This window comes from Marmota flaviventris, chromosome 17 (assembly GCF_047511675.1).
Source record: "Marmota flaviventris isolate mMarFla1 chromosome 17, mMarFla1.hap1, whole genome shotgun sequence".
NCBI classification, from domain to species: Eukaryota; Metazoa; Chordata; class Mammalia; order Rodentia; family Sciuridae; genus Marmota; species Marmota flaviventris.
The window spans coordinates 52,089,696-52,114,818 of record NC_092514.1 but is presented as its reverse complement, the minus strand read 5'-3'; the positions used below and the strand labels follow the sequence as shown (position 1 = coordinate 52,114,818).

Sequence of the window (25,123 nt, the reverse complement as noted above, 5' to 3'; positions counted from 1 at the left end):
TAAAAGCTTGGCTCACTTGGGAAGGGACAGAAGGCCAAAGGGAAGCCATCCCCAGCTTATCAGCAGGGCCTCAGAAGAACTGTCCCCGCGCGCAAAGGCCCGAGGCTGGCAGGTGACGTCACCGCGCTCGCCCACGCTGCCGTGACGTCACGAGTCGGCCCAGGCCTTCTCGGGTCAGAGCGCCGGAGCTCGCCTATGGCGGACGCGCAGGCGCGGCACGATGAAGAAAGTGGCTAACAAGCAGTCCCCGCCCAAGCTGTACGGTAGGTGCGCGCAGCCGCGCGGGCCGCTGGTTGCTATGGACGCCGCGGCGGCAGCTGGCTGGAGAGGGCGTGGGGAGAGACCTCACCGCCCCGCGGTCTCCGGGCCCCGAGGCACAGGGCCCCGCTGCAGCAGGGGACCGTACCATGAGGAGTTCCAAGAAGGAGTCCCGCACCAAAATACCGAGCAAGTTCGTGGAGCCCCCGGAGAACATGAAAGGTTGGCACTGGCTGCCTTAGGTGCTCAGGAGAACCCGACAGGGACGCTTGAGACCCCGGGGTTCAGGACAGGGAGCCTGGAGGATGGGAGTGAAGACCACTGGGAAATGGAGTCCAGCACATAGGAATCCTAACCGTGAGGGACACATTGGAGACTTCCCAAGGGAGGAAGCCCCGCACACTGGGCCTTGGGGGTGGGGACACAGCAAGGCGGGGACTCATAGGGAGGCTTCAGGGATCAGTGGTTAGGGACATGTTTTGGACAGGACCCCACCTCTAAACATATCATAGGATGGCACACTGGAGGCAGATCCCTAGACTAGGTGAGGTGCCAGGGAAGAGTTTAAGGCCAAGCGGTCCTTGGGAAGAGGAATTCAGGAGTGCAAGAAACCACCTTGATGGGTGTCTGGGGGTGGGGATTGCACCTCAGAGTCCTGCTGGAAAAACCCAAAGTGCTTAATCCCTCTATTCTGGGACTGCCTTTTTCTACCACATGTCCTTTCCAGCCATATGACACTTGTCCAGCTAGTTTAACCTGGAGTGACTACTTCCTGACTGTAGTTACCCTCTGGTTGCTGGTGAGAGAGCCACAGGTTTCCTGACAACAGCCTGACCCCCAGGGACAAGTTCCCCTTTGCAATCCACCCCCCCTGCCTTTTGTTGTTTTGTTTTGTGGTGCTGGGGATCAAACCCAGGGTGGATGCTTGCTAGGCAAGTGCTCTACCACTGAGACGCATCCTCAGCCCTGTTTTCATTTATCCAGGACCTGCTGTATGTGGACACTGTGCTGGGCAACAAGGGTATTGATAATGTCACTGGCAGGGGTCTGAATAGTTTCCAGAGAGGGGAACCTCAACTCAGGATGAAGGGGTCCTTCATAATTGTCATAGAAAAGAATTTCCAGATGTGTCAGAGGCACAGTAGAGATTTAGATAGGAAAGCAAGAAGTACACATTCAAAGAAGATGTGGGCTATCTTGAAAGTGAGATGGCCTTTTGGGGTATCAGGCCCCTCCACCCGCACCAACTCTGCTGCTGGTACTAGGGATTGAACCCAGAGCTTCACACATATTAAGCAAGCACTTTACCACTGAGCTAAGTCCTTAGCCCTTTTTATTTTATTTTGAGAGAGGGTCTTGCTAAGTTGCTTAAGGCCTCATTTAGTTGCTGAGGCTGGCCTTGAACTTGCGATCCTCCTGCCTCAGACTCCTGAGTTGCTGGGATTATAAGTGTGTACCACCATAGACTGCTGGGGCTCTTCTTTTAAAGGGAACTTGAGGGTGAGTGGGCATGGAAAGGTTTGTGAGGATGGTGTTAGCCTGGAAATCACAAGACGATTTGTGGTGGTCTTTCAGTTCTCAGGATTTTCATGTTGATGCTGTCTCCTCTAATTGATTGACAGATAGTGTTTGAAAAGTACCCTATTCTGTAGGTTTCTTAAAATATGTCTCCCTTTGTTTAATCTATTCTAAAAGTATGTTGTACAAGGCAATTTTCATAAGCAAGTGAATTTGTAGTAGATTTAAGATTGTGAGAGAAGATTTGTAGACTGACCAGAAATTTGGGAGTGAAAGGCCTGGGGAAAAACTAGACTGGGGAGGGCCAGGCCTAGAGGGATATGGGCCTAGGGAGAGAAGGTATGAGAAACTTTAACCAAAGCTTTCAGACTAAAGCCACAGACTTGTTTTCCTTCCTTTTATCTCTTTTCCACTTATCTTCCATTTCTTCTATCCTCCCTTAGTATGAAGTGTGTGACCCCAGCCCTCTAGAGAGGACCTGGAGGAGGATTCAGACAATGCAGAAGTATAGAGACTGGGATTTTAGTGCCCAGGAGGATTAAGGGGGCTCAGCCCCTGACCCAGACTTGGGATGGTAGAGTTAAGGGGAAAGGTTTTCTGAAGGTGACATTTATGGCAGATCCAAAGGAAAAGAAAGAAGAAAAAAAAAATTAAAAAGGAATGGTTTGTTTCTCTAGGTCTAGAGAGAAGCATGAGTTCATAGATTTATGAACATGGGCGCCTGAGGGGGCTGTGCTGGTAGGCAGGGACCAAGCCATAAAAGGCCTTTACAGGCGAGGTCAGAATGTCTGGGTGTGCTCTTGTAGGCCCCGGGGGAGCCAGCCTCTTGCAAGGAGAGGGGCAGGCCTGCGCGCAGTAGGGTCCCCCAGGAGGCCCAGAAAACTAACAAGAGCCTCGTTGCTTTTCAGTATAGCTTTCTTTTATGCTTCTTCATAGTATAAAAGGCTGATGCTGTTTCATGACATACTTTCTAATAGTTAAGAGAGAGGGAAAAAAATACCTGGTTTGCTTTCCCAAGGGCAGTCAAGGGCTTTCCCAGCCACTGCCTCATGCTCTCCTGTTTCTGCGCCATCTTAATCAGACTTGAAATCCTGCTGTAAACAAAGATTTTTCACTGCATATCTGTTTTTAATAAGGGGAAGGTTTCATTTGTAAAATAGCCCTGAAGCTAAGAACATGCACCAGAGTGAGGAGGGAGAAAAAAACAGAGTGTTTTAACGTGGTTTCCAGAACCATGGTGCATGTCTGTAATCCCAGTAGCTTGGGAGGCTGAGGCAGGAGGATCTTGAGTTCAAACCAGCCTCAGCAACTTAGCAAGGCCCTAAGAAACTCAGTGAGACCCTGTGTCAAAATAAAATACAGAAAGGACTGGGGATGTGGCTCAGTGGCTAAGTACCCTGAGTTCAATCCCTGGTATGGAGAGGGGAGTTATTAACATGCAAGATTTCTTTTTTCCAGAATGTTCTCAGGGAAGCCTCAAATGTAGTAGGATGGTACTTTCTCCCATATAATGCAGCTGCAGCCAATGAACAAATATAATCTTATAATCTAGTGCTGTTTCTCAAGGTCTCTGAATCACAAGCAAAAAGACAAGCAAATATGGCAACTGGAAATCTGTTTAGGGACCTGAGAGCCCTTTTGAGTCCCAGGTTTCTCCCTGGTCTTGTTCTAAGAAACACGGAAGACTCCTGGTCACACCATGTCCCCCTCCCCCACCCATTATAGCTCTACCCTGGTAGGGACAGCTCCTGCCTTGATTTCCCCCAGTGCAACCCTGAGGTCAGAATTTCCCACAGGCTTTAAACAGCACTTGGAAATAATAACATTTAGATAAAACAAGCCAAGAATGGAGTTCAGGTTAATTCTCCTTCCTTAGTTCCCTCTCCCATCCCTACTCCCAGCCTAAGGGCTTCATTTCCAGCTTCCTTGCTCTAACAGAGGTGTCCCTTGACTGCTATTGACAAGAAGGCAGGTGTCTTTGACCGCTCAGGCTTTCAGGAAGAGCAGAGAAAGGCCAGCTCTGTGTCTTACCAGTGGCTCCGCTCAGCTGACATTTCCAGAAGAAAGAAGAGGAAAGAGCTGGGCCTGCACGGGTTCAGTAGTGACTTACTCCACCACGGGGCATCCTGCAGCAGGCCTCAAAAAGCCCCCTGGAGGCTCATGCTTCCTCCCTGGTCTCCCTGCAGTCCATCTGGCTCCCCTCCATCCCACTCCTCCATGGATCTAAATGCCACTGTCATCAGCTCACTCTCCTGGACCAGAGGGTAGATGCCAGAGCCATGCTTCACAGAGCCACCTTGCCCTGGCTTCATCCCCAGCAGCACCCCACTTCCCCAGCAGGGCTTCTGTGTTACCGTATCCCACACTTGCCTGTTCATCCCTGCTCCTGCTGAGCTCAGACGGGGCCTTACCTGGAACATCTCCTTTCTGTGTTTGTTTCTTGCAGTACTGGGGATCGAACCTAGGGCCTCACACATGCTAGGCAAGCGCTACGCCTCTTTTTACTGCTCCACATGTGCCCCTTCCATGTTCTCAGGATCATGGGAAGCTGTCTCTGCAACCGTTCCTCCAAACCTTCTTGAGAGCCTTCAGTTCTGTGACCTTCAGGGCTCTGTTCTTCTCTGATGCCTAAGCAGACCTCTTGGCTGGGCTTCTCAGGCAGGCTCTTGTGTTTTGTGATTGCTTTGTGTTACGGTCTGACTCATCTTTCAGTCCCTCAACAGGAGAAGCCATATCGTAATCTTTTATATCATCTCATCCGTCATTTATAACACATTGAAGGTCCTTGGATCCACCTCTAGGATGAATTTAACTTTAATATACATCTCATTTTCATGGCCATTTTATTAACTGAAACACACCCTTTCCTGGCGGTGTACAGTAACAGAGCCCTATTGTACTGCATCAAGATAGCTTTCTCAGAAAAACTTCAGACCCAAGTCTCATTGACTACTTCAATCTCAACCAAACATGAAGAATTAGTTTCTGTATCACTCCAAGGGATGGGGGTTTGGGCCCCCAGAAATCTTCAGCAGCGTTGATAGTTTGTATTTACACGTGGTGATGCTATAGCCACCAGAGAAAAACACCATCTGGAGAATGTAATCCCTTAGGAAGATGTAGACCAACCAAGGTGATGGGCAGAAAAAACAGATGTCCTGAAAAAGATGAATGATACCAACATATTTACAAAAGCAGACCTTCAGCTGGTTCTAATTCTCTTGTGGGCTGCCACCAGCTTTGGTGTGTTTGTGTAGAAGGGAGAGAGAAATAGAAATCAAAACCGCATGCTGCATCTCCACGAACGGAGGCAGATCAGGCCAAAGCTCAGGTTGAGCTGCTCAGGCCTGTCTGTGTGGATGTCGTGAACTCCTGCAGACCCTGCAGCGGAGGACGTGGGCTGCGGCTGATGGGCAGAATTCAGAGTTATGTCTGGAATGATTCTGGCTTTTCTTTTTCCCCTCCCCTCACCCCATCAACTATGTAGACATCTCTTTAAAAGGTAGTTTGATTTTGTCAGCCAACACCCCTGCCTTGATATTTTAGTGCTATGGTCTCTTAAAGATTAGGATACTTAGAGAACTGTAGATAAAACCAAATTTTGTTTTAAATGCCCTGAAGTCAGGGCTTAGGTTTTCTTGTGATTGTTTTGTGTAGGGCCTTACTTCAAACAGTTCAGAACCAGAGGGAAAAGGATGGGATTACCAGCCAGAGAAACAAGCAGTACACTCAACACATTTGTGCCAGGTCTTGGAAGGCAGGCAGCATCCTGGTCAGAGAGTGCCCCTCTTCTGTCCCATGTGATGTCCATGTAGCGTGTCCCAGCAGCCACCAGAGAGATGCACACTTCAGTCTCTCTACTTTGTTCCAGTCCTGTGAGCCCCTGTCCCTGTCAACCACTTCATTATTGCAGTTGGCTTCTAGATAACCTGGCCCATCCCTGCTGCCTTGCCGTGGACCACACCGTAAAGTCCTCTGCCTGGCTCAACTCTTCACGGTGAGCTCCTGCTTCCCTCTCCTGTTCTGCTTCCTGCCTCCCACCTTGCTGCGCTCCAGCTATTTTAAAACACACGATCTGCCTTCCAGAGCGGGGCTCCCTTTCCTCCTGCCCCCAGCCCACTTCCTGCTGCTCCTTGGAATGTCTCTTCCCAATCTCTATTTCCCTCTTCTGACTGGGCTCCATCTCTCCACTCTCAGTTTAAACATCGCCTCCTTGGGAAACCTTTCCTGACCATGCCACAGACCCAGTGGACCCCTGGATGCCCCCTAATGCCCCAGCTTAGGTGGCAGCCTTATCTCTCATGAGCTGTGTGCCCTTTGAAGACACCTTCTGCTGTTTCTCCCCAGAACCCAGCACAGTTCCTGGCACAAAGAAGCTGCTCCACATTTTTACATGAAATAATATGAAACAGATGGTCAGAGGTGTTCTGCTCCCCGTCAGAGCATCTGCATTTTAACCAGTGTCTTGAGAAACCGATGCCTTCATACAGAACAGACCAGTGCCAGCTCTGGAAGAGGCTAAGAAAACAGCTAGCCCAGGTGTCCCAAAGCACTGGGCATCAGAATCCCAGGATTTAATTTATAAAACTCCCTTGAGTTTAAAAAAAAAAAAAAGACAGAAAGAAAGAAAAATGATAGCTCTCTAAGGCCAGGCAAGCAGTACGCAGGAAGCTGTAATTGTCAAACTCCCCAGAAGATTCTGAGGCAGACATTTAGGAACCACTGATTTAGTCCATTTTCCTCTTTTCACATATGGAAGATGGAGGGAGGCCCAGAGAGGTCAGGCGATATGCACCAAGGTTGTCCAACTTGTAAGTAACACAAGCAGAAATGGAATATATATATGTATTTTTTTAATCTCAGTTCTGGCTATAGAAGTCTCAGCCACTGGGGCCAGCTTGGGGGAGTGGGTAGGAGCTCCCCCAGGAGAGAACTCCCACCCCCTCAGCCAAGTGCTATCCAGACCATCTTGGCAGCCTCTGCTATCCTGTCCAGGTGGCCAGCTCTGCCTTTACCATGCAGTCTAATATGGATTTATTGATTTGTTTACTTTATTTTTTGCAGTGTTGGAATTGAATCCAGGGCCTAGCTGCCTCGCACACATTGGGCAAGCACCCTACCACTAAGCTGCACTCCTAGCCCAGGATTTGTAATTTTATTTATATAGTTATATGTACAGAAAGCTCTTTGAGCACTTCCAATTTTTTGCTTCTCTTCAGAAAAGAAGCGAGCCAAGGCACCCGAACAGCCCACACCCCCCATCCAGGAGGAGCCTGAGCCCGTGAGCAATATCCTACAAGGAGATGACATTCTTGCCTTAGCCATCAAGAAGGAAGACTTGAAGAAGGTAAGGATAAAGTGCATGGGTCCCTTGCTGCTGACACTTTGCTACCAGCCTGTGTAACCTAAAACATCAGCCATGCCAAGGTCTCTCCAGCAGCCCGCTACTCACAGGGGCATTTCGTGGTATGGGAAAAAGCCATTGAACACAAATTCTATTCACTTTACCATCTAAAGGATTTTACTGTGCTGTTTGTTTTAACATTTCTTTTCTATTTTCTTTTCTTTTTGTCTTTTGTAGTACCAGGGATTAAATCCAGGGATGCTTAACCACTGAGCCACATCCCCAGCCCTGTTTTGTATATTTTTTTAAATTTAGAGACAGGGCCTCACTAAATTGCTGAGGCTGGCTTTGAATCCGCGATCTTCCTGCCTCAGCCTCTTGAGTTGAGCCTGCGACCGCGCCCAGCTGTTTTCACATTTCTGAGATTCATGTAGAACCACAGGAGACAAGATGATGCCATACTTTGCTTCCCAGAGGGGACGTGACACTATCCCCATCTCACAGATGGGAAAATGGGATGACTCAGAAAAGAGAGAGATCTAGATGAAGCTGCTGATCCCCAACCCCAGGCCTTTCCTGAAAGAGGCAGCCACTTCTCACCTGAACTGTCTGGAGTCATCAAGATATTTTTTCCTTCCAGACATTTCTGCCTCTTGTCTGTTACATCGGTGATTCCTGGACAGAGCTGGGGAACACACTGGTCAGCCCTCAGGAATTCCACCAAGAACCAGGGCAGAGAAGATGGTACTGCTCTTCTACTGCCTCCTCTCAGGTGGAATTCTCTCTTTGGTTTCTTTTTAGCAACACAGTCCTCGCCTTCCTGAAACAGAGGACAAGCCTTTCATTTCCCAGAAATTTATCATCCGCAAACCCAAACCCAAGGATACTAGGAGGAAGATCTGCCACTTAGTAGCACATCCTGCTAATCCAGAAGTAGCCACAAAGCCCCTCGACTACTCTGGTATGATCAGTCTTGACCCTGGAACCCCCGGGCTTTGAATTCATGGGTCAACTTTGAAAGAAAGCTGGATCCCCATTAGAAAGGCAGCCCCTTGGGTAGGTCACACCAGCTACCTATAGTTTGTCTTTTTCCACCCCTCTTTTCCCCCCAGGTCCAGGTGACCACTTCGATGGCAGTCAGATCCTGCCTCACCACATCTTGGGGAGTCTCCAGGACTTTAAGAGAATTGCGATTGCTAGAGGGAACACCCAGGTTCGTTTGTGTTGAGCTGCCTGGCTCAGAGAAGTCGCCAAAGCCACTTTAGTCTCCCTGCTGGAGACTCAAGCAGGACCTGGACTAAGAGTCAAACCTCTCTGGGCCTCAAGTCTGAGATAATCATTGACCCTCCCCCGAGGGTAGTTTAGATGCTTTGGTTACAAGTCCCAGAAGCCAATTGAAGCTGGTTCAGCTGAAGTCAGGGATTTGCTCTCAGGCTACAGATGTTGCCTCACGTACCTGAAGGGGGAGAGGACATGGTGTATGTAGGCCAAGCCACCAAGGCACTCGGATGCAGGGCCCAGCTCATTGCTCTCTGCTATTCTGTGCCTGCTCTCCCCAGTTCTGTGGTGGAGGAAGGTGGCTTACCACTGCTCCCTGGGTGACCTCCTCATCATGCAGTGCTTCTCTGTCCCTTAGATACTTCGCTTTCATTGGGCAGGTGCTAAGGGGCATGGGAACATGTAAAAACAGCTCCATCTCCCTGGGCAAAAGTGCCAGTTAGCATCAGTTATGAGGAAGAGGCCATGCTGAAAGATGACTACAACCTCAGAACCAAGGTTCCTTTTGGAGGAAAGAAGGGAGGGGCTGACGTCTGATCCCAAAGCCTCCAGGTTCTGATTTGTTTTCTGTCACTTGCCACCCTGCAGTCCTAAAGAGGAATTCTCAGCAGAACAGGACAATGGCAGAACCTAGGTGTCTGGAAACTTCAGCTTGGGCCGACTCACCGCTTTCCATGTGCTCACGTTGTCCTTTCAGCTGGCTGAGCTGATCCACATCCCGCCCAGTCTGATGACCCTCATCTCAGCTAAGGAAGAACCGCAGCAGAAAGACCTGAAGGAAGAGAAGCGACATCCCTGGGTCCCACCTCCTCAGCAGAACTTTCTGAAAAACTGGCAGCGTCACATCACCCTGCGAAAGAAGCAGCAGGAAGCCCTTAGTGGTGAGCAGAGTGGACAGGGCTCCTGCCTGGTCTCCATTTGGCTCGAAGGCTCTGGTGTGTGTGTGTGCGTGTGTGTGTTTTCTTTCCCCCCACCTGTCCAGATCCTTGATGATGACCACATTTGTGCTGTTCATTCCCAAAAGCTTGCTGCTCCTAAACCCTAGTTTATTGGTTCTATAATCAGGCTGGCCAACCTGGCTGCCCTGTGTAGTTCCAGGGCCCATTTGTTCCGATTTGGTGCATTCTAATAGCTGCATTCTTGCCTCCTACTCTTAAGAGCATCTGAAGAAGCCTGTCAGTGAGCTGCTGATGCACTCCGGGGACTCCTACAGACAGATCCAGGAGGAGCGGGAGCTCATTGACCGGATACTTCCAACACAACATGATGGGAAAGTAAGGGCGGCCATTCCCAAGTGCCCGGTGCTGGGCCATGGGGGGCAGGGGTTGGGACGCAGAAATGACTTGTTTCAGCTTGCATACTTGGGGAGAAAATAATCTATGCATTGCAAAGCATTGCAAAGCCCTTGGGACCTTTACTAAATTTTGTTAGTGGATGTTTGTGGACTGTTCAATTAATTAAGCCTGTGGTGGTCGCCAGTAGTCAGTTTGTCACTGAGTTACTATGAGTTTTAGTATTTGTCTCCTAGAGGCTTAGTCTCCTGCCTCTGGACTCCCCATCAGTGAGTACCAGCATCTGGACCAGCTTACATTATCTTTCTAGGGTCAGTAGAGGCTACCACAGGGCATCCTACAAACAAGAAAGTAGGTACTTTTGCCGTCAGGGCAGCAACAGGTTCCTCAGAGAAAAGTCTATGGTGCCGTTGTCTTCCCAGGCCACCACCAGCTGCCAGCTGAGGCACTGACTTGACCTCACTGTGCTCTCTTTCCTTACCAGAGCTATAAGGACACCAGTGTGTTCTGGAGTCCACTGGAATACTTGGGAGATGAGATGACAGGTCTGGTCATAACCAAAACAAAAACTCAGCATGGCTTCGTGGAACCCATTGCTCGCATCAGGAAGCCCCGGTCCATCCGGGTGGAAACAGGTGAGCAGCAGGGCTGTGAACCACCTGGCTTCTGGTAACTGGCGTGGGAAGCAGGGCAGTGTGGTGCGACAGCATGGCCGCACTCTGAGGTAGATCTGGGACCAAAGCCTGGTTCAGTGTGATCTTGGGCAAGACCCCACCCTTCATGAGGTTTAGTTCTGCCTTCAACACCTGATAGAAATCACAGAAAGGGCAAGGTGGGAGTGAGGGCCATAGAGCTGTGCTGTCTAGTGCGGCGGCCTCCAGGCTCCGGCAGCCGCGAGCACCTGGAATGTGGCTGGTCTATGGGGTGAAGGCACCCTGTCGGTGTAACTGCACCCAGCTTGCTTGCTTGCTTTCATAGTTTTTAAAAAATATTTGTTTATTTATTTATTTATTTTGGGTCTGGGAATTGAAGCCAGGGATACTCTACCACTAAACTACATCCCTGCCCTTTTTATTTTTTTGAGACAAGAGTCCTGCTGTATTGCCCAGCCTAGCCTTGACCTTGGGATTTTTCTTGCCTTAACCTCCCAGGTCAACTGGGATTACAGGCCTGCCCCAACTACACCCAACCTACACCCCGGGTTTTGAAGACTCGTTTGAAAAAGTATATTTTATTAATAAGTTTTATATTGATTACATGGTGGATTGATAATAGTTTTGATAGTCCATGTGCCGGGTGGGCTTGGGGCTACCGGGTTGAGGAGGAGCAGAGAGCAGCCTGAGTAAGGATGGGCTCTCACACCTCCTGGAGCCCGCTCCCTCCAGGACATTTCCATGAGGAAAGGACGATGACAGCCCTAGTGACCCATGGGACACGGCTGGATCCACTTTCCAGCCTGATCTCTGGGCCAGAAGGCGATTAAAAAGATACTTCTCAACACAGCTGCACTGCCATTCGAAAGGGCCTCCCTCTAGATTTTTCCTGACCTGATGGATTTGCGGTGATGTTCAGTCTCCTGGGGAATTAGGCTGGTGGAAGCTCGCCCTGGAATCACACACACCCAGCACGTTTCAGGATGGTGCAAGAGATTTTAAGGAAGATCCTGGCTGAGTGCCTGGTTGTGGTGGGGGTTCTTCCAGCCTAGATGCCCTCAGGGGAACAGCTGCCAGCTCCCTGGGCTCCCTCTGAAGGGAATCTTCCCCCAACTCTTGCTCTGTCATTATGCAAAAGGGAAAAAAGTATTGAAGATGCAGAATATGAATCCATTTGTGAGGAAATAGTGGATAAACTCAAACAGAGGGACTGCTTTACAACACCCAGAAGTGTCAAGGTCAAGAGAGTTAAAGGAAGACAGAGGAATGTTCCAGACAGAAGATTGAAGTGACATGACTGCTGGATGTATGGAGTCTGAATGTTGTTGAAACTTGAATGGGGAGGGAGAGTAAGATGTGAGTTATCTATTAAGGTCAGCTCCCTGATTTCACTGTGGAGTGTGATCCCAAGGGGGAATGCCCTTGCTTTAGAAAAAGCACACAGAAATATTTTGAGGCAGTTGGGCACAGTGGCAAATGCTTGTAATCCCAGCAACTCAGAAGGCTGAGGCAGGAGGATTGCAAGTTGGAGGCCAACCTCAGCAATTTAACAAGATTCTATCACAAAAAAAGAAATAAAAATAAAAAGTGCTAGTATTGTAGCTCAGTGGTAGAGTACCCTGGGTTTAATCCTTACTACCTGTACCCCACCACACACTAAATAAAAGTATTCTGGGGTAAGAGGTGTTTGGTCAGTTACTTTCTCCCCCCATGGTGTAGGAATGAGGATTTGCCTGTACTCCCTGCTTTTCTGTAAGTCTGTGAGTATTTCATAAATAAAGCAGTAACAATAATCAAAATTCAGCTAATCAAAATAATAATAATAGTTTTGACATATTGAATTAAATAGACTGAATTACTAGGATGAAGCTTATCTCTTTACCTCTGCAATATGGCATCAAGGACATTTGATCTGACCGATGGCTTGCTTGTGTGGTTTGTGGTGTTTTGTTTGCAGCCCTGTTTGAGAGCTTGCCTGCCTGCCTGGGTTCAGATCCTAGCTGGGTTGGGTTTCTGAACTCCCTTGAGGAATTTGACCCTCTGGCCCTCAGGTCCCTATTTGCAGAATACTCATGATAGCATTGTGAGAGGGTTAAAGAGGAGACGTGAGTTATGCACATTAAGAAATTCTGGCTCATTGTCAGTAAACGGTAGCTGTTCTTGTTCTTCTTATTGTAAACCAAAGATTTGGCTCTTTGGAAACTAATCTCCTAGGGTCTCCAGGGCTTCTGGGGAGCTCTGGGTCATGAGTCTGGCTGCCCCAGGAAAACTGTAGTTTTTCACCTTTTTCAGAAATGGTGTCAAATGGGTGTTCTCATGGGCCTTGATTAGTGGATAGGGAAGGGGGTGTGACAGCAGCCCTGCTGAGTGTCCTTGGATCCCACTTTAGGACTGCCAGCCCAGAAGGATGCGTGGTACCGCTATACCTGGGATCGGAGTCTGTTTCTAATCTACAGACGCAAGGAGCTACAAAGCATCCTGGCTGAGCTGGATTTTAGCCAGCAGGTTGGGAGAGCCTCCAAGCCCAGTGTGAGGTCTCTTGGGGTGGTACCTGTCTTCAGTCAGCTAATGTGTCCTTTCTCTGTCCCTCTGAGGATATTGATGGCCTGGAGGTGGTGGGCCGAGGGCAGCCATTCTCATCTGTCACTGTGGAAGACCGTACAGTGTTTGAAAGGCTCCTGGAAAGCCCCCCTGAAGACAAAGTGCGCTTGTGAGTGGGGCCTGCACCCCAGGGAGGAGGCTGAAGAGTGTGGCCACAAGTACTGAATGGCAGGTTTCCCTCCCTGCAATCAGGGTGTCTCTGTGCCTGCCTTGCTAGTGGCTCCACCCACTCCTCTAGCCATAGGCTTCACAACACCTGTGCTAGCTTTTCTGTTGCCATCTGCTCTTTTCTAACAACCTGGGTGGGGGCTTCCAGGTTAAAAGGGCCCTCCAGCCCCTCCCATTGCTGTTCAAAGAGAAGGACTCTGGCAGGAGGGCCTGGGAAGAAGGTAGGCTGGAGTAGGACTGATCACACTGTACTGCAGGGCACAGCCAGTTATGTCCCCAGACTGCTTGGCAATCATCTCCATGGGTTCCATGTGGCCTGAGTGTGCAGCCTACAGGTGAATAAGTCCTTGATTTTTACAGAGACTTACTGGACAACTGCCCTGATTCGGTCTCTATGCCTGTTCTCGGCCCTTCACTGCTATTCTGTGGGAAGCCAGCTTGCTGGATCAGAGGCAGCAACCCGCAGGACAAGGTAAAACTGCCTCACCCTCACTCACCTGCTGGAAGGGACTCTCATGGGTGCAGGCCCAAGGTGACTGTGACATTCACAAGGAGCCTTCATGGTCTCCTATTTTGGGTTTTTTATCTGGTCATACTCAGCATGTCTGAAAATGTTAACAGCAACACTTACTTGAGCAAGAATAAAATCACAAGCTACCTACTTTGTACCCTGACCCACCAGGTAAATAAACAAACTCTCTCACAGAGATGGGACTTCCAGAAAGTTACAAAATATTATTCTAATGTTAAGGAGCAGAAATGTTCATGGGGTAGAAATTCTCTTTGTATTATTGATAGTGACCTCAGAGACAGCCACTCTTGGGGTATGACACTACTTTGAGGCTATGGGCCCTGGAGGCCTGAAACATGGGACTTTGGTTGTTAAGCCAAGAGAAGTCACAGGCAAACTGGGAGGAAATGGTCACCCTAAGCCAGGGCCTCCAGCCTAGACCACCCTTGTGTCTCCTCCTTCCCCAGAGGCAAATAGGAATTGGTGTTCGATTGACTTTCGAAACCCTTGAAGGGGAGAAAACATCTTCAGAACTGACTGTAGTCAATAATGGCACTGTGGCCATTTGGTATGATTGGCGACGGCTGCCCCAGCTGGACTCTTTCCAACACTTGAAGAGAGACAGGAGGATGCAGCAGTTTTACTTTAACAACCGGGAAGGTACCTAGAAACTTCTCTCCTCACTGGCTCCGTGTCTGGGAGACGCCAACATCTAGATAGTACCCAGCTACCGCAAGCTGGAGCCCCAACTCCCAAGCTTGTCCCTCCTGTTTCTTCTGTGACCAGTGTGGTCTAACTATTTCTATCTGTTGAGAGTGATGGGTCTCTTGAGAACACAGGAAGGTGAGCCACTTGGGAGCAGGAATATTCTAGGGGCTCAGTTATCTAGATGCATAGGCCTGGGGCTAGGATCACCAAGTATCCCTGCTTGCATAGAACATTCCAAGATTTCAAGCTCAAAGTCACATATTTCAAGAATCCTCTCAGTCCTGGGCCAACCAGGATGGTTGGTCACCAGACCTGGACCTTAGTTAACCGTGTGTGTTTAGCTTAGGGCTTAGTTAAACTTCTACCTGTGAACTTAGGGCTCAACTAGTGCCTCCTCCTTGGAAACCCATCTCTGCCTCTCAGGTGTGATTCTGCCTGGGGAAACGAAAAACTTCACCTTCTTCTTTAAGTCTTCGAGTGCTGGCATCTTCAGGGAATGTTGGGAGTTCAAAACTCATCCCACCCTACTGGGAGGGGCGCTCCTGCAGGTCAATCTCCACGCAGTCTCCCTGGCCCAGGACATTTTTAAGGATGAGAGGAAGTTGCTGGAGGTAAGGGACCTGGAACGTTGGCCCCTGGGAACATCAGATAGGTTACTCTGGTGTTCTTTCTGGCTGTGCCTGGAAGGATCTTATTTCTCCTAGCCCAAGAAGTTAATTTTTCACAAACGGGTACCTACCCTTGCTTAAATACTTTCCAGAGTTTTGTGTATAGAAGATGAGGCAGGCAGGCTGGGGGAGGGGCTGCTCGCAGCAGCCATGCAGGGCACCAACTGAGTGAGAGATGAAACGGTGCTTTAAGACGCAGACTTCGCAGGATATTCCCTGGAGTGCAAACAGATCATGTGACCCTCTGTGCCAATGCTGTCTTTTGTTCACTGCTGTCTGGTACTGTGCAGTGGAGTGGCATTTAACAGACAAGACTTCCAAACCAGAGATGACAATTTAAATAGCTTACCTCAACACCCCACCCCATAAGCTGACATCCTAGTAAGTGTGAGATGGGAACTGGGAACCTGCCACCCCCAGTTCTCAGAAGTGCCCCTTCTGCTTCAACTGGGGGAAATCCAGATACCATTCAGGAGCAGCTGTCCCCCAGGAGTGGCCTCCTCTGGACCCTTTGTATCCTCTGTTAGGGAACAAGGAGGTGTGGGAAGACCAAAAGAGTTTTGAGGCAGGTACGTGTGTAAGCAGGAATTTCGACCCGAGGAAGCCACAGTCCCAGGGATCTGGCTTCCTTCAAGTTTACATGGGTGCTGGGAGCCTGGGCTGCCACCTTATGCCACTTTCCCTTCCTCAGAGCAAGCTGGCCACTCATGATGCAGTCTCCATAGCAAAGGATGTGCTGCAGGAGCTGCTGAGGGGGATCCTGACCCCGGAGCGCATGCCTTCGCCCGTGGATGCCTATCTCACTGAGGAGGAGTTGTTCTGCCACAGGAATCCTCACGTACGGGGTGGCACCACGTGTGCTCTGGGCAGTTGTGGGACCAAACCCATCTGTGTGCCAGGACACAAGTAACTCACTTTCTCCTTACACCAGTCCTATGATAAGATGTGGGTACTGTTATATCCTCATTTTACACTGAGGAAACTGAGACCCAGACAGATTAGGGAATGTGCCCGAGATAGCTAGTAAGTGGGTGCTTGGTAGGGACAGGGCCTCATAGACTCCTTCATCCAAACCCAGACTTTCTTGGAAGCCCAAATACAAAAAAAAAAAAAAAAAGTTTTAAATTGGAGGCTGGAGGGGGAGTGGGAGGGGGAGTCCCCCTGGCTTCAGCCACTCACTCTCTGCTGTCATCCGGCTCCTCTCCTGCAGCTGTATTACCAGCACCGTGTGGTACAAAACCTGCATCAACTGTGGAACCAGTGCAGGATCCTGTCTGCCAAGTCTGAGGAGGCCCGGCCAGGTGAGGAAGAGCACCTGAGCCCCAGGGTGCCAGTGACCCCATCTGCCCATCTGGAGAAGGCGTCGTCGAATGTGGACAACATGACAAACTTCAGGAACCCAGTCAGGGAGCCTCAACTATCCCGGCATGAGAATGAGGCCCAGGGCAACTTTCAAGATTACTCCACGTTCCAGAAGACTAGAGTGGGGACCAAGATTTCACAGAGGAAGAGCATCATGGAGGAGATCCTGGTGGAGATCCCAGAGGTGGATAGCACCAGGAGCCCTTGTGAGCTGCCAGGTGTCCCCCTGACTGAGTGGAACCTCTGCCTGAAGGAATTCAGAAAGGTGTGTCTGAGACCTGGAAAGGATTAGGGGAGAATGGCCCTGGACAGCTGGGCACACTGCTCCTTGCCCCAAACCAATTAGCTCCATCACCTCATGGGCAGTGAGTGAACCTTCCCGAGGGCCCAGAAAAAGTGATCTTTTGACTCAGCTTTTTTCCCTGGGATCCTCAGGAAGCTTTGGTGTAGGAAGGGCTCCTTCTGTGACCTGGCAAACCTCAGAGAAGGGGTTCATGACAGATTTCTGGGGGAGGTTCCAGGTGCCACAAAAGGCACCTTAGAGTTCATGGCTCCTGATTCTTCAGCCACCTGTCTCATCACTAGATGACACAGGGACCCCCATTGTGCCAGGGCAGAACAGTTGCCCATGGTGCTTATGCCCCTCACCAGGCAGTGATGAAGCTCCCAGAAGACCACCAGAAAGAGGATGCCCTGATCAGCCTCAACAAGGCAGCCTTGGAGCTGTGCCAGGAGCAGAAACCATTGCAGTCCAACCTCCTGCACCAGCTGTGGTAGCCCCCCCTCCCCATGTCCCTTCTCCTTCCCTTGGTGACATTTGTCAGGGAGTTCCTGGACTGAAGGGGCTGAACATCCCTTGAATTCAGATTGCTGAAGGATGTTCTAGGACCTGCCACAGCAGCTCCACAGCTGCCTCTGCTCCCTGGGGAGCAGGTGCTGCAGGGTGCATACCTTGCCTTGTCCTCCTCCTCCTTCTCTTGTTCCTTCTCAATGAGTAGAAGAATGAAAAAAGGAGATCCCAGTAAAAGCTTCACTTCTCTCTTGCCTTGCAGCTGCTTGGGTGGGCTTGGGGGCCTTTTGCAAGGCTCTCAGAATACAGCCCCAGGAGTCTCATGCTAAAAAACTCTTGCAAGGCTCAGCCCCTCCAGTGGGATGGACCCAAGCCTAACTGTAGCCCCAAACTATAGTTTAGATGCTAAAGTAGGACGGGATTCAGGGAGGCCTCCAACCCCAGTCCTGGGCCATCTTTTCTTGGCTGCTGCCCCAGGGAAGCCAGACTCCCATCTGAGCACTGGCACAATCTTGGTGAGGATGCCATCTGCTTGGTGGCATGGCATTTCCATGGTAGTTCCTGGCACTAAGGTCTTTGAAGGGAGTCACCTAAGCCTCTGCAGATTCAAGGACAAGTGGGGAGTGGTGGTTTTTCTCCAACACATCTTGCCCTCTAGTTTGCAGCTGTGGCGAGATGTAATTGACAGCCTGGTGAACCACTCCCTGTGGCTAAGGGTTCTGCTAGGCCTGCCTGAGAAGGAGACTATCTATTTGGATGTTCCGGAAGAGCAAGGTCAGACACTGAGCAGCACCAAGTGGTCTTCCCCAGCACTCTACCCAGACAGCAGTTGTACCTTGGCTGTTTGTACCCCTGTGGTGGGCACTCTGCTAGGTTGGGCCATGGAGTGGGCATATGGTATCCTCTGTCTGCTGCCAGGATTTGGGGCTTAGAAGCTACCTTAATGATCACCTTCATTCAAGTCCCCCAAGTTTGCAGGAAAAGTCCCCAAAATTTAAATGACCTGTCTGTGGCCATACATGGAGCATAGTGGAGCTGGGGCTAGAATCTAGGCCTTCTGCCCCTGCCCCACAATCTTGTACCACAAGGTCACATGCCTGAATAAAGGAGCTCAGGGAAGTGGTGCCCGCCTCTGCTCTCAACCTGTGGGAATTCTCTCCAAGCCTCTGAGAAGAGGGTTCAAAGCCTCACCCTTTGCTTTTCCATCTCATTCCCAGCCCCCTCACAGGCCTGTGGTGCCAGCTAGACTGCAGGGGGCCTGCTACATGCTCTTCCACTCACTCCCCTTAGATCGAAAATCACCTCCCATCACGGAAGTGAAGACGACAGCTGGAAAAATTGGGAAGGAGACAGAAGGCCGGAAAGGAGCAATACAGGAAAAGAAGCAACTTGGAATCAGAGACAAAGAGGACAAAAAAGGAGCCAGGATGGCAGGGAAAGAGGCATGTGGGACATGGTCTGGGGTCTGGGGAGGGCGTTCAAGGGGCAGCAGGAACCTGGAGGTCTCTCCAGCAAAAGGCCCAGCTCCCAGGGAGCTGCTGTGGAAAAGGTATCTGTCCTACCTTGGGAGCTCCTGAAGGCTGTGTGTGTGTGTGTGTGTGTCTATTTCTCCAAGCAGGACTGCATCAACAGCAAGAAGCAGAAGGCAAAGGATGACAAGAAAATACTGAAATCTTCAAGTCGGGACAGGCTTTCCTCCGACGACCCTGCCCCTGACAGCACCGTTCCTTCCCACGAACCCATAGATCCCCTGGTCAAGGAGAAATATATGCGGAGGATGCACACAGAGGTGAAGGGAGGAGCCCAGTAGCCAGCCTCCCCTCCCCCACACCTCCCTCCCCCTGCGTCATTCATTCCATTCATTCCCCAAATGAGCTCCTGCTCCATCAGTGATGGAGGCAGAGCTGCCTCATGAGGGGCATCCTAGAGTGTAAGGCTGCCCTCATGCATGCATGTCAGGAGATGAGCACTGTGACAAAGACCACGAATCGGGGTCGGCCAGGGGCAGGGGCCTCCCTGAGAAGGTGACACCATAGAAAGGCTTGAAGAAGGGTGAAGGGTAGCTAGAAATGTGTCCTAGGCAGAGGAAGCAACTCTTGCATTGGAGGGAGCAGGCCAGCGGAGTAGGCCACTGGCAGGCACATGGGGTGGCCACATGGGACTTTGTTGTCTATTGGGAGGACTCAGGATTTTCTCTGAGAGACTGAGAAATCACACAGTATCTTGAATGGAGGAGCAACATGGTATGGCTTAGGCTTTAGAAGGTCCTTCTGGCTGTGTCAGGAAACAGACTCCAAGGGAACGGAGAACAAGGAAGCACTTCTCTTTCTGCCACTTCTACCGCTGCCTTTATGTGCACCCTGGCAGACAGGTTCCTTGGGAGAAAACTACACAGGATCATCTTTGTCTCTCTATTGCTATAACAAAGTGCCACAGACTGGGTGACTTACAAAGAAAAAAGTTCATTTTTGATTCACAGTCTGAAGACTGGGCAGTCTAAGAACCTGGTGCCAGCAAGGGCCTTGCTGCTTCAACTCATGGTGGAAAGCCAAAGGGCAAGAGGGCAAAACACAGGTGTCTCATTTATAACTAATCCAGTCCCAAGAGAGCTCACCCACCCCCCCAGTACTGGGAATTAAACCCAGGGCTTTTGCTCACACTAGGCAAGCATTCTACCACTGAGCTGCATCCATAGCCCCTTTTATTAAAAAAAAAAAAAAAAAAATTGAGACAGGGTCTTCCTAAGTTGCTGAGGCTGGCCTCCAACTTGTGATCCTCCTGCCTCAGTCTTCTAGGCAGTTGGGATCACAGGCACCGCCATATTGGGCTTAGAACTCTCATGCTCCTGAAGACATTATGCTTCTCGAGGGTGGAGTCTAGTGACTTAAGTCCCACCACCTCTCAACACCTTTACACTGGGAATCAAATTTCAGAGGGGACAGGTCACATTCACACTGTAGCAAGGGTACATCCACAGGAAAGCCTTCATCGTGATCTGTTTTTAAGCAGCGGGTCCTAGGTTCTAGGTTCTGTTTTCTTTTTTGTTATTGTTGCTTGGGAGGGACGGCCACAAAGCCAGCTGGCTGTGTCAGCGAGTCTGTAGTGGTGCTTTCTCTTCCTCTGATGTGGACAGTTGGGAGTGAGGCTTACATCACTGTGCACTGTAGTAACACTCCGGATCTCATTTGATCAGAATTGCTGCTGGTGATGTTACTGAGATTTCTGATGATCGATGGGGTCTAGAAAGGAATTAAAGGGCTCTGAGAACTCATGGGGCAAACTCTTCCTTAGCTCTTTGATATTAAAAATCAAATTGCTTAGGCTTGTGTGGTCCAGCCTAGTAGGGGACAGTCTTGGACGCCTTTCAGTATCGGCATCTATGATCTTACAGGAAGACAAATTGGCCTCCGGGGAGGTAGGAGTGGAATTGAGACTGAGCCCAACCCCACCCTTGAGGGGCTAATGGGTGCTGCTCCCTGGGCTCTCTGGAGTTGCCCTTTTAACATCTGTAGGCTCCCAGAGCCCCCAGGGCAGGATTACCTCCCAGAGTAGGTCTGAAAAATAAAATTGTTTGCAAAAAACAGAAATTCTATAGAAACTCTTGAACTTGGTCCTCCTCTCTCCATCTCTTCTAGCATCTCTTGACTAATAGCTACCTTTCTGTCAGGTCTCCACAGAGCAAGCCCTTGCCTGTGACATCTGTCCTGGTCCTGTTCTTCCAGGTCTTTGAACTGCTGAATGTCCTAGTGACTGACCTGATGATCTCGGCTGACGAGCTCAGCCCCATAAAGAACGTTGAGGAATCTTTGCATCTCTGCAGCTGACTCTCGGGCCCATGTATCCTCCTGGGAAACTGGCTGATAAGTTAATAAAGAACCCTTTCGGCTTCCACCACTTCCCCTGTGCCTCTGTGTCTTGGTGTTGGATCTCAGTGAGGTCAGCTCATGGCCCAGGTGTTCCCATGGCCCACCTGCCCCCGGATTCCCCTCTGCCCTGCTCCTGGAGCCATCCCCACCCGGGAGGTGATATAGAGAGCATGAACAGAAGCGCAAGTTGGTAGCAGGACAAGGAATGAAATCAGGTGACAGGACAGATAGCGTCACTTTCGTAGTTCCTGCTCCAGTCTGTCTTGGTTCTAAAAAGGATCATGCTTCTTGGAGCCAGGTCTTCCAAAGTGTCATCACCAAGTTTGACAAAGTGTGAGACTAGGAGAAGCAGAGCCCATGGGACCTGGCTCCTTGAGATCTCCCACTTCAGCTGGCCTCAGAGTCCAGTCCCCAAGAAGACACTACCACACCTTCTAGACCCTGGAGGGCAGACCCCTTTGTCTTCAGCCAGAGATTCTGGAATCTGTTTTCTCCCCGCTTTATGTTAAAGCAGCTGGCCTGACTTCACACTACCTTCCCTGTATAGAGGAATGTGAAGTGAGCTGAGGTCCCTGATCAGACCCAGCACCACAGGGTTTTCTAAGGGTGGCACCCATGTGGGCAGGGCTCCTGTGTGGAGTGGGCCACAGGCTCCTGAGATTGGAGCATCACTCTCTGAACTGTGGCAGAGGGGCTTGTGGTCTGATGTGCTGATGGGGCAAGACAGGTGTGGGTGGGAGGCTCAGGAGTGGCTCAAAGCCCCTCGTATTCACATTTGGTGTTTCTGATAATGACCTCATGGGCCTCCAGCACCCTCCAGTTGAGACCTGAGAGAAGGAGGTTCAGAGAGGGCAGGGTGCTTTCTTCCCAGTTGGAGAGTCCTGAAGCCCCTCAGGGTGGCTGGGGAAGCCGGCTAGAAGCCCACAAGGGGACAGCCCCAGGGAATGGTCCTGCCCTCCGCTTTAATGTCCTCTAGAGGAGGAGAGGTGTGGTGTGGTGGGGGTGTTGGGAAGCCCCCACCCCTGTTTCCTGTTGAGGAGGTAAGGGAAGGGTTAACTCACTGTGGGATGGGTTGGGTCCCAGGCTCCAGATCCGCACCCTGGGGGATCACCAGCAGGCAGGACTGTCTCCGAATGCCCCGCCCTCCTGGAGGCAGCAGGAAGGGGTTAACACACCGCCTGCCCTGCGTCCTCCTGTGTCCTGTTACTGCTGAGGCAGACCTGCCCGGCCAGCCGAGCAACTTTCCTCCTGAGTGCTGCGCGCTGGCCAGAGTCTAGGAGGCAAACGGGCAAGAGGCAGAGCCGCAGCCTATTGGGGGACCCTGCCATCACCCTTCTGAGGGGTCTGTGCCTCCTGGGAGAGGGTGGGTCTTGGGGTCGAGGGTCCATGGTGGATGGCTCTGGAGCCACTCCCAAGGCTGTGCCATCCCCCTGCCTTGCTGGTCAGAGGGTCACTGCAGAGGCTGCTCGGGCTGGGGCTGAGGGAGCCCGCACTGGAGGTAAGCTCCCTCCCTGGCAGCAGAAGAGCCCTCCATGACAGGTGGGGCAGAGTGGGCTTGGGGCTTGGTCTCTTTCCCAGGTGCTAGAAAGGACAGGGCTGGGCTGTAGTGGACTTGAAGGCTTCTTACCTGTGTCCTCTGCCCCTCCGAGTCACCCCCGGGAAAGACTCAGGGTCTCCCTCTCCATCCCGGTATTAATGTCTTTGGTGGCATCTAGCATCTTTGGTGGCACTCCTCACAAATTCTGGCACATCTCTGCTGGTCCTTCTTCCTCGGTTCCAGCTGCACGTCTAGCCCCAGGGTGACCCTCAGCCCACTCCAGTGCCCCCAGCACACAGCTGCCCCAGAGCTGACAGAACCAACAGAAGCTTAGGGCTAGCATCACTCTCCTGTCCCTCCAGCAAAAGAAAGGTCCTGCCACTCCTCCCGTGTTCACGATGGACCGAGGGGAGTAGAGGATGGGGAGGGGCTGCTGGCTGGAGGGGCACATGCGGACTTGAGCAAACTTGTGCATGTGACTGGACAGATCTAGGTTCTGCCCATCTCTCTGAACCCCACTCTGGGGATGCCATCTGCTTACACAGTGCTGACTTTTGGGACTCTCTCCAGGTCTCTCCCCATTCCCATCCTGCAGACCCTGAGAAGAGAAGCCCCAGCCCCCTAATTCTCCTGAGTCGTGTATAGACCCCTACCCTCCCTGCCGTCCCAGCCCAGCCTACTCTCCCCCTCTACCTGTCCCCTCCTGCCTCCTGCCCCATCTGAATTGGCCTCCCAAGTCCTGGCTTCTCAGTGTCCTTCCCTCCACCTGACAGGGTCTGGCTCAAGGTCACTGCAGTAATTCCATACAAGCTGCCTGGGGCTGCCGCTGCCTTATCGGCAGCGGGGTTTCTGTTTCACTCCCTTTTATTCCTGGGCATATTGTGTTCGATAAAACCCTTTGCTTGTAACTCGGCTGGCAGGGCTCCCAGCTGCTCCTCCTGACTGCCTTTCCTCCCCCCTCCGGACTCCCTTGCCTTCACTCTGCCCTCTCTTCTTCCCTACCTTGTCCCCTCAAACTCTAGGGGGAGGAGGTCAAGGCACCTCCCTTTGTTTCTGGCCCCTCTCCCACCCCAGTTCCTGCAGAGGTGTGCAGAGATGCCCACCTTCCTCCTAGAAGAAAAGTCCAGGCAGGGTTGCCCGGCCACACCAGGAGGTCCCCCTCCCACTAAGACCGGAAGAAAGGCTGGAGCAGCCAGGCCCAGGTAGGGCTCTGGTGGAATCAGGATACCAGACTGGTTCTGCTAGTTCCATTGGCCAGCAGGGAGGGGCATGCACTGGGGCCAGCTTCTGTGCACAATTATTTCCCATCTTGACTCTGCCACTGCTGGCCTGCCCCGCCCCTTGGGGAGGTAAAGACAGGTCTGAGTCACTAGCAAGGGGGAGGGCAGGAGTTAAACAAGTTGAGGCCATAGCATCCCCACAGAAGGCCTACTACCAGCTGGACAGAAAGACAGACAGAAGGTAGGCAGCACTTTGGGCCAGCCACACTTCATCTTTCCTGACTCCCACAGGATCAGATCCTCGGGGCCATGCCCTCTGAGGCACCTGGGCCCTGACAGGACTTGCCAAGGCCTGTGGGGTGTTTTGGACTGGGCTCAGCACTGGGATGGAAGGAGAGTGGCTTTGAGGGCCCTGGGAGCAGGACAGCCTTCTGAGTCCTGTCTTTGGCAATCTGGGGACCAGTTGACACACAGCCAGGCTGGGGTGGAGGGTGATGTTGGGAGGTGCGATCTCCATGGCTATCAGGATGTCATGGGGGAAGCGGAGGTTCTACAAGATCAGCCAGTGCATGTGCCTTGTCCCTGTACCAGTGCCAGAGGAAGGGAGGTGGCAGAGAGGTTCCTCTTTGGTTTCTGATAGGGCCTTGAGAGAATTTTTCTGTCTTGGGCCTGGCCCTGAGGCTGGGGCAAGAGAGGAAGGCTAGCCCTGTTCCTCCCTGTGCTTTGCTATTAGAGGTCTTCTATGTACCCAGGGCCTTGGGAGTTTGAAGAGCCTGAATTGTCCCTGCCTTCAGGGAACTTCTATTTTGGCTGAGAAAATGGAACTGAGATAGTAAAATATTCAGATTCATTAATTACCAATTTAGTAACAGTGACAATAAGTACCAGATTAATCTTATGGAAATGTAAATGTCAGCCCCAAGCCCTCCAACCACACACCATGTGATGTGAGCAGGTCACATCCCCTCTCTGGCCTCTGGGGGTGGCAGGGGGTAGTGGTGGCTAGGTCTCTGCGAGACACAGCTACCCCTACAAGCTCCTTTCCTTTGCCTTCTCTCTGGTTCCCCCCTTCAGCTTCTTCTCCTCCTCCCCTTTGGGTCCCCGATCTTGGCTCAGCCACCACCTCCTCCAAGAAGTCTCCTCAGATTTTCCTTGCATGCATCTTCTGTGCTTCTGTGCATGCCTGCACTGGACTGTGATCATCTATACCCTTACAACCAAATGTGGGTGAACCAACACACTGAGTTTGGTCTAGGGCCTGACCCAGGGAAGGTCCCAGGAACCAGGTGCTGAATGAATCAAACTATAAAAATCAGCATAGGAGGAAAAGAGGAGAGTGAACAAAGAAG

General features: G+C 51.1%; 1 protein-coding gene across 2 annotated transcripts; it reads left to right on the top strand.

Moving 5' to 3' along the window:
* The first annotated feature begins 175 nt into the window (after positions 1-175).
* Mycbpap (MYCBP associated protein) lies at positions 176-21,042 on the top strand. 2 transcript variants are annotated; one of them, XM_027924813.2, is made up of 19 exons: positions 176-263; positions 6,996-7,123; positions 7,922-8,081; positions 8,233-8,333; positions 9,096-9,279; positions 9,557-9,672; positions 10,175-10,325; positions 12,733-12,848; positions 12,938-13,053; positions 13,473-13,584; positions 14,091-14,283; positions 14,755-14,942; positions 15,691-15,837; positions 16,210-16,626; positions 17,013-17,134; positions 17,810-17,925; positions 18,442-18,593; positions 18,770-18,940; positions 20,874-21,042. In XM_027924813.2, exons 1-19 carry the CDS (start codon positions 221-223, stop codon positions 20,973-20,975), a joined length of 2,835 nt encoding a protein of 944 aa, XP_027780614.2. In that variant the 5' UTR covers positions 176-220; the 3' UTR covers positions 20,976-21,042. The 2 variants fall into 2 exon arrangements, with proteins under 2 accessions (XP_027780614.2, XP_071459448.1); XM_071603347.1 differs by having other exon boundaries at positions 188-480.
* The last annotated feature ends 4,081 nt before the right edge of the window (positions 21,043-25,123 follow it).

Coding starts and splice junctions, on each gene's coding strand:
- Mycbpap (XM_071603347.1), top strand. CDS start 408: ATGAGGAGTTCCAAGAAGGAGTCCCGCACCAAAATACCGAGCAAGTTC. Junction 13,585..14,090: donor GCAGCAACCCGCAGGACAAG/GTAAAACTGCCT, acceptor CTCCTTCCCCAG/AGGCAAATAGGAATTGGTGT. Junction 14,943..15,690: donor ATGAGAGGAAGTTGCTGGAG/GTAAGGGACCTG, acceptor TCCCTTCCTCAG/AGCAAGCTGGCCACTCATGA.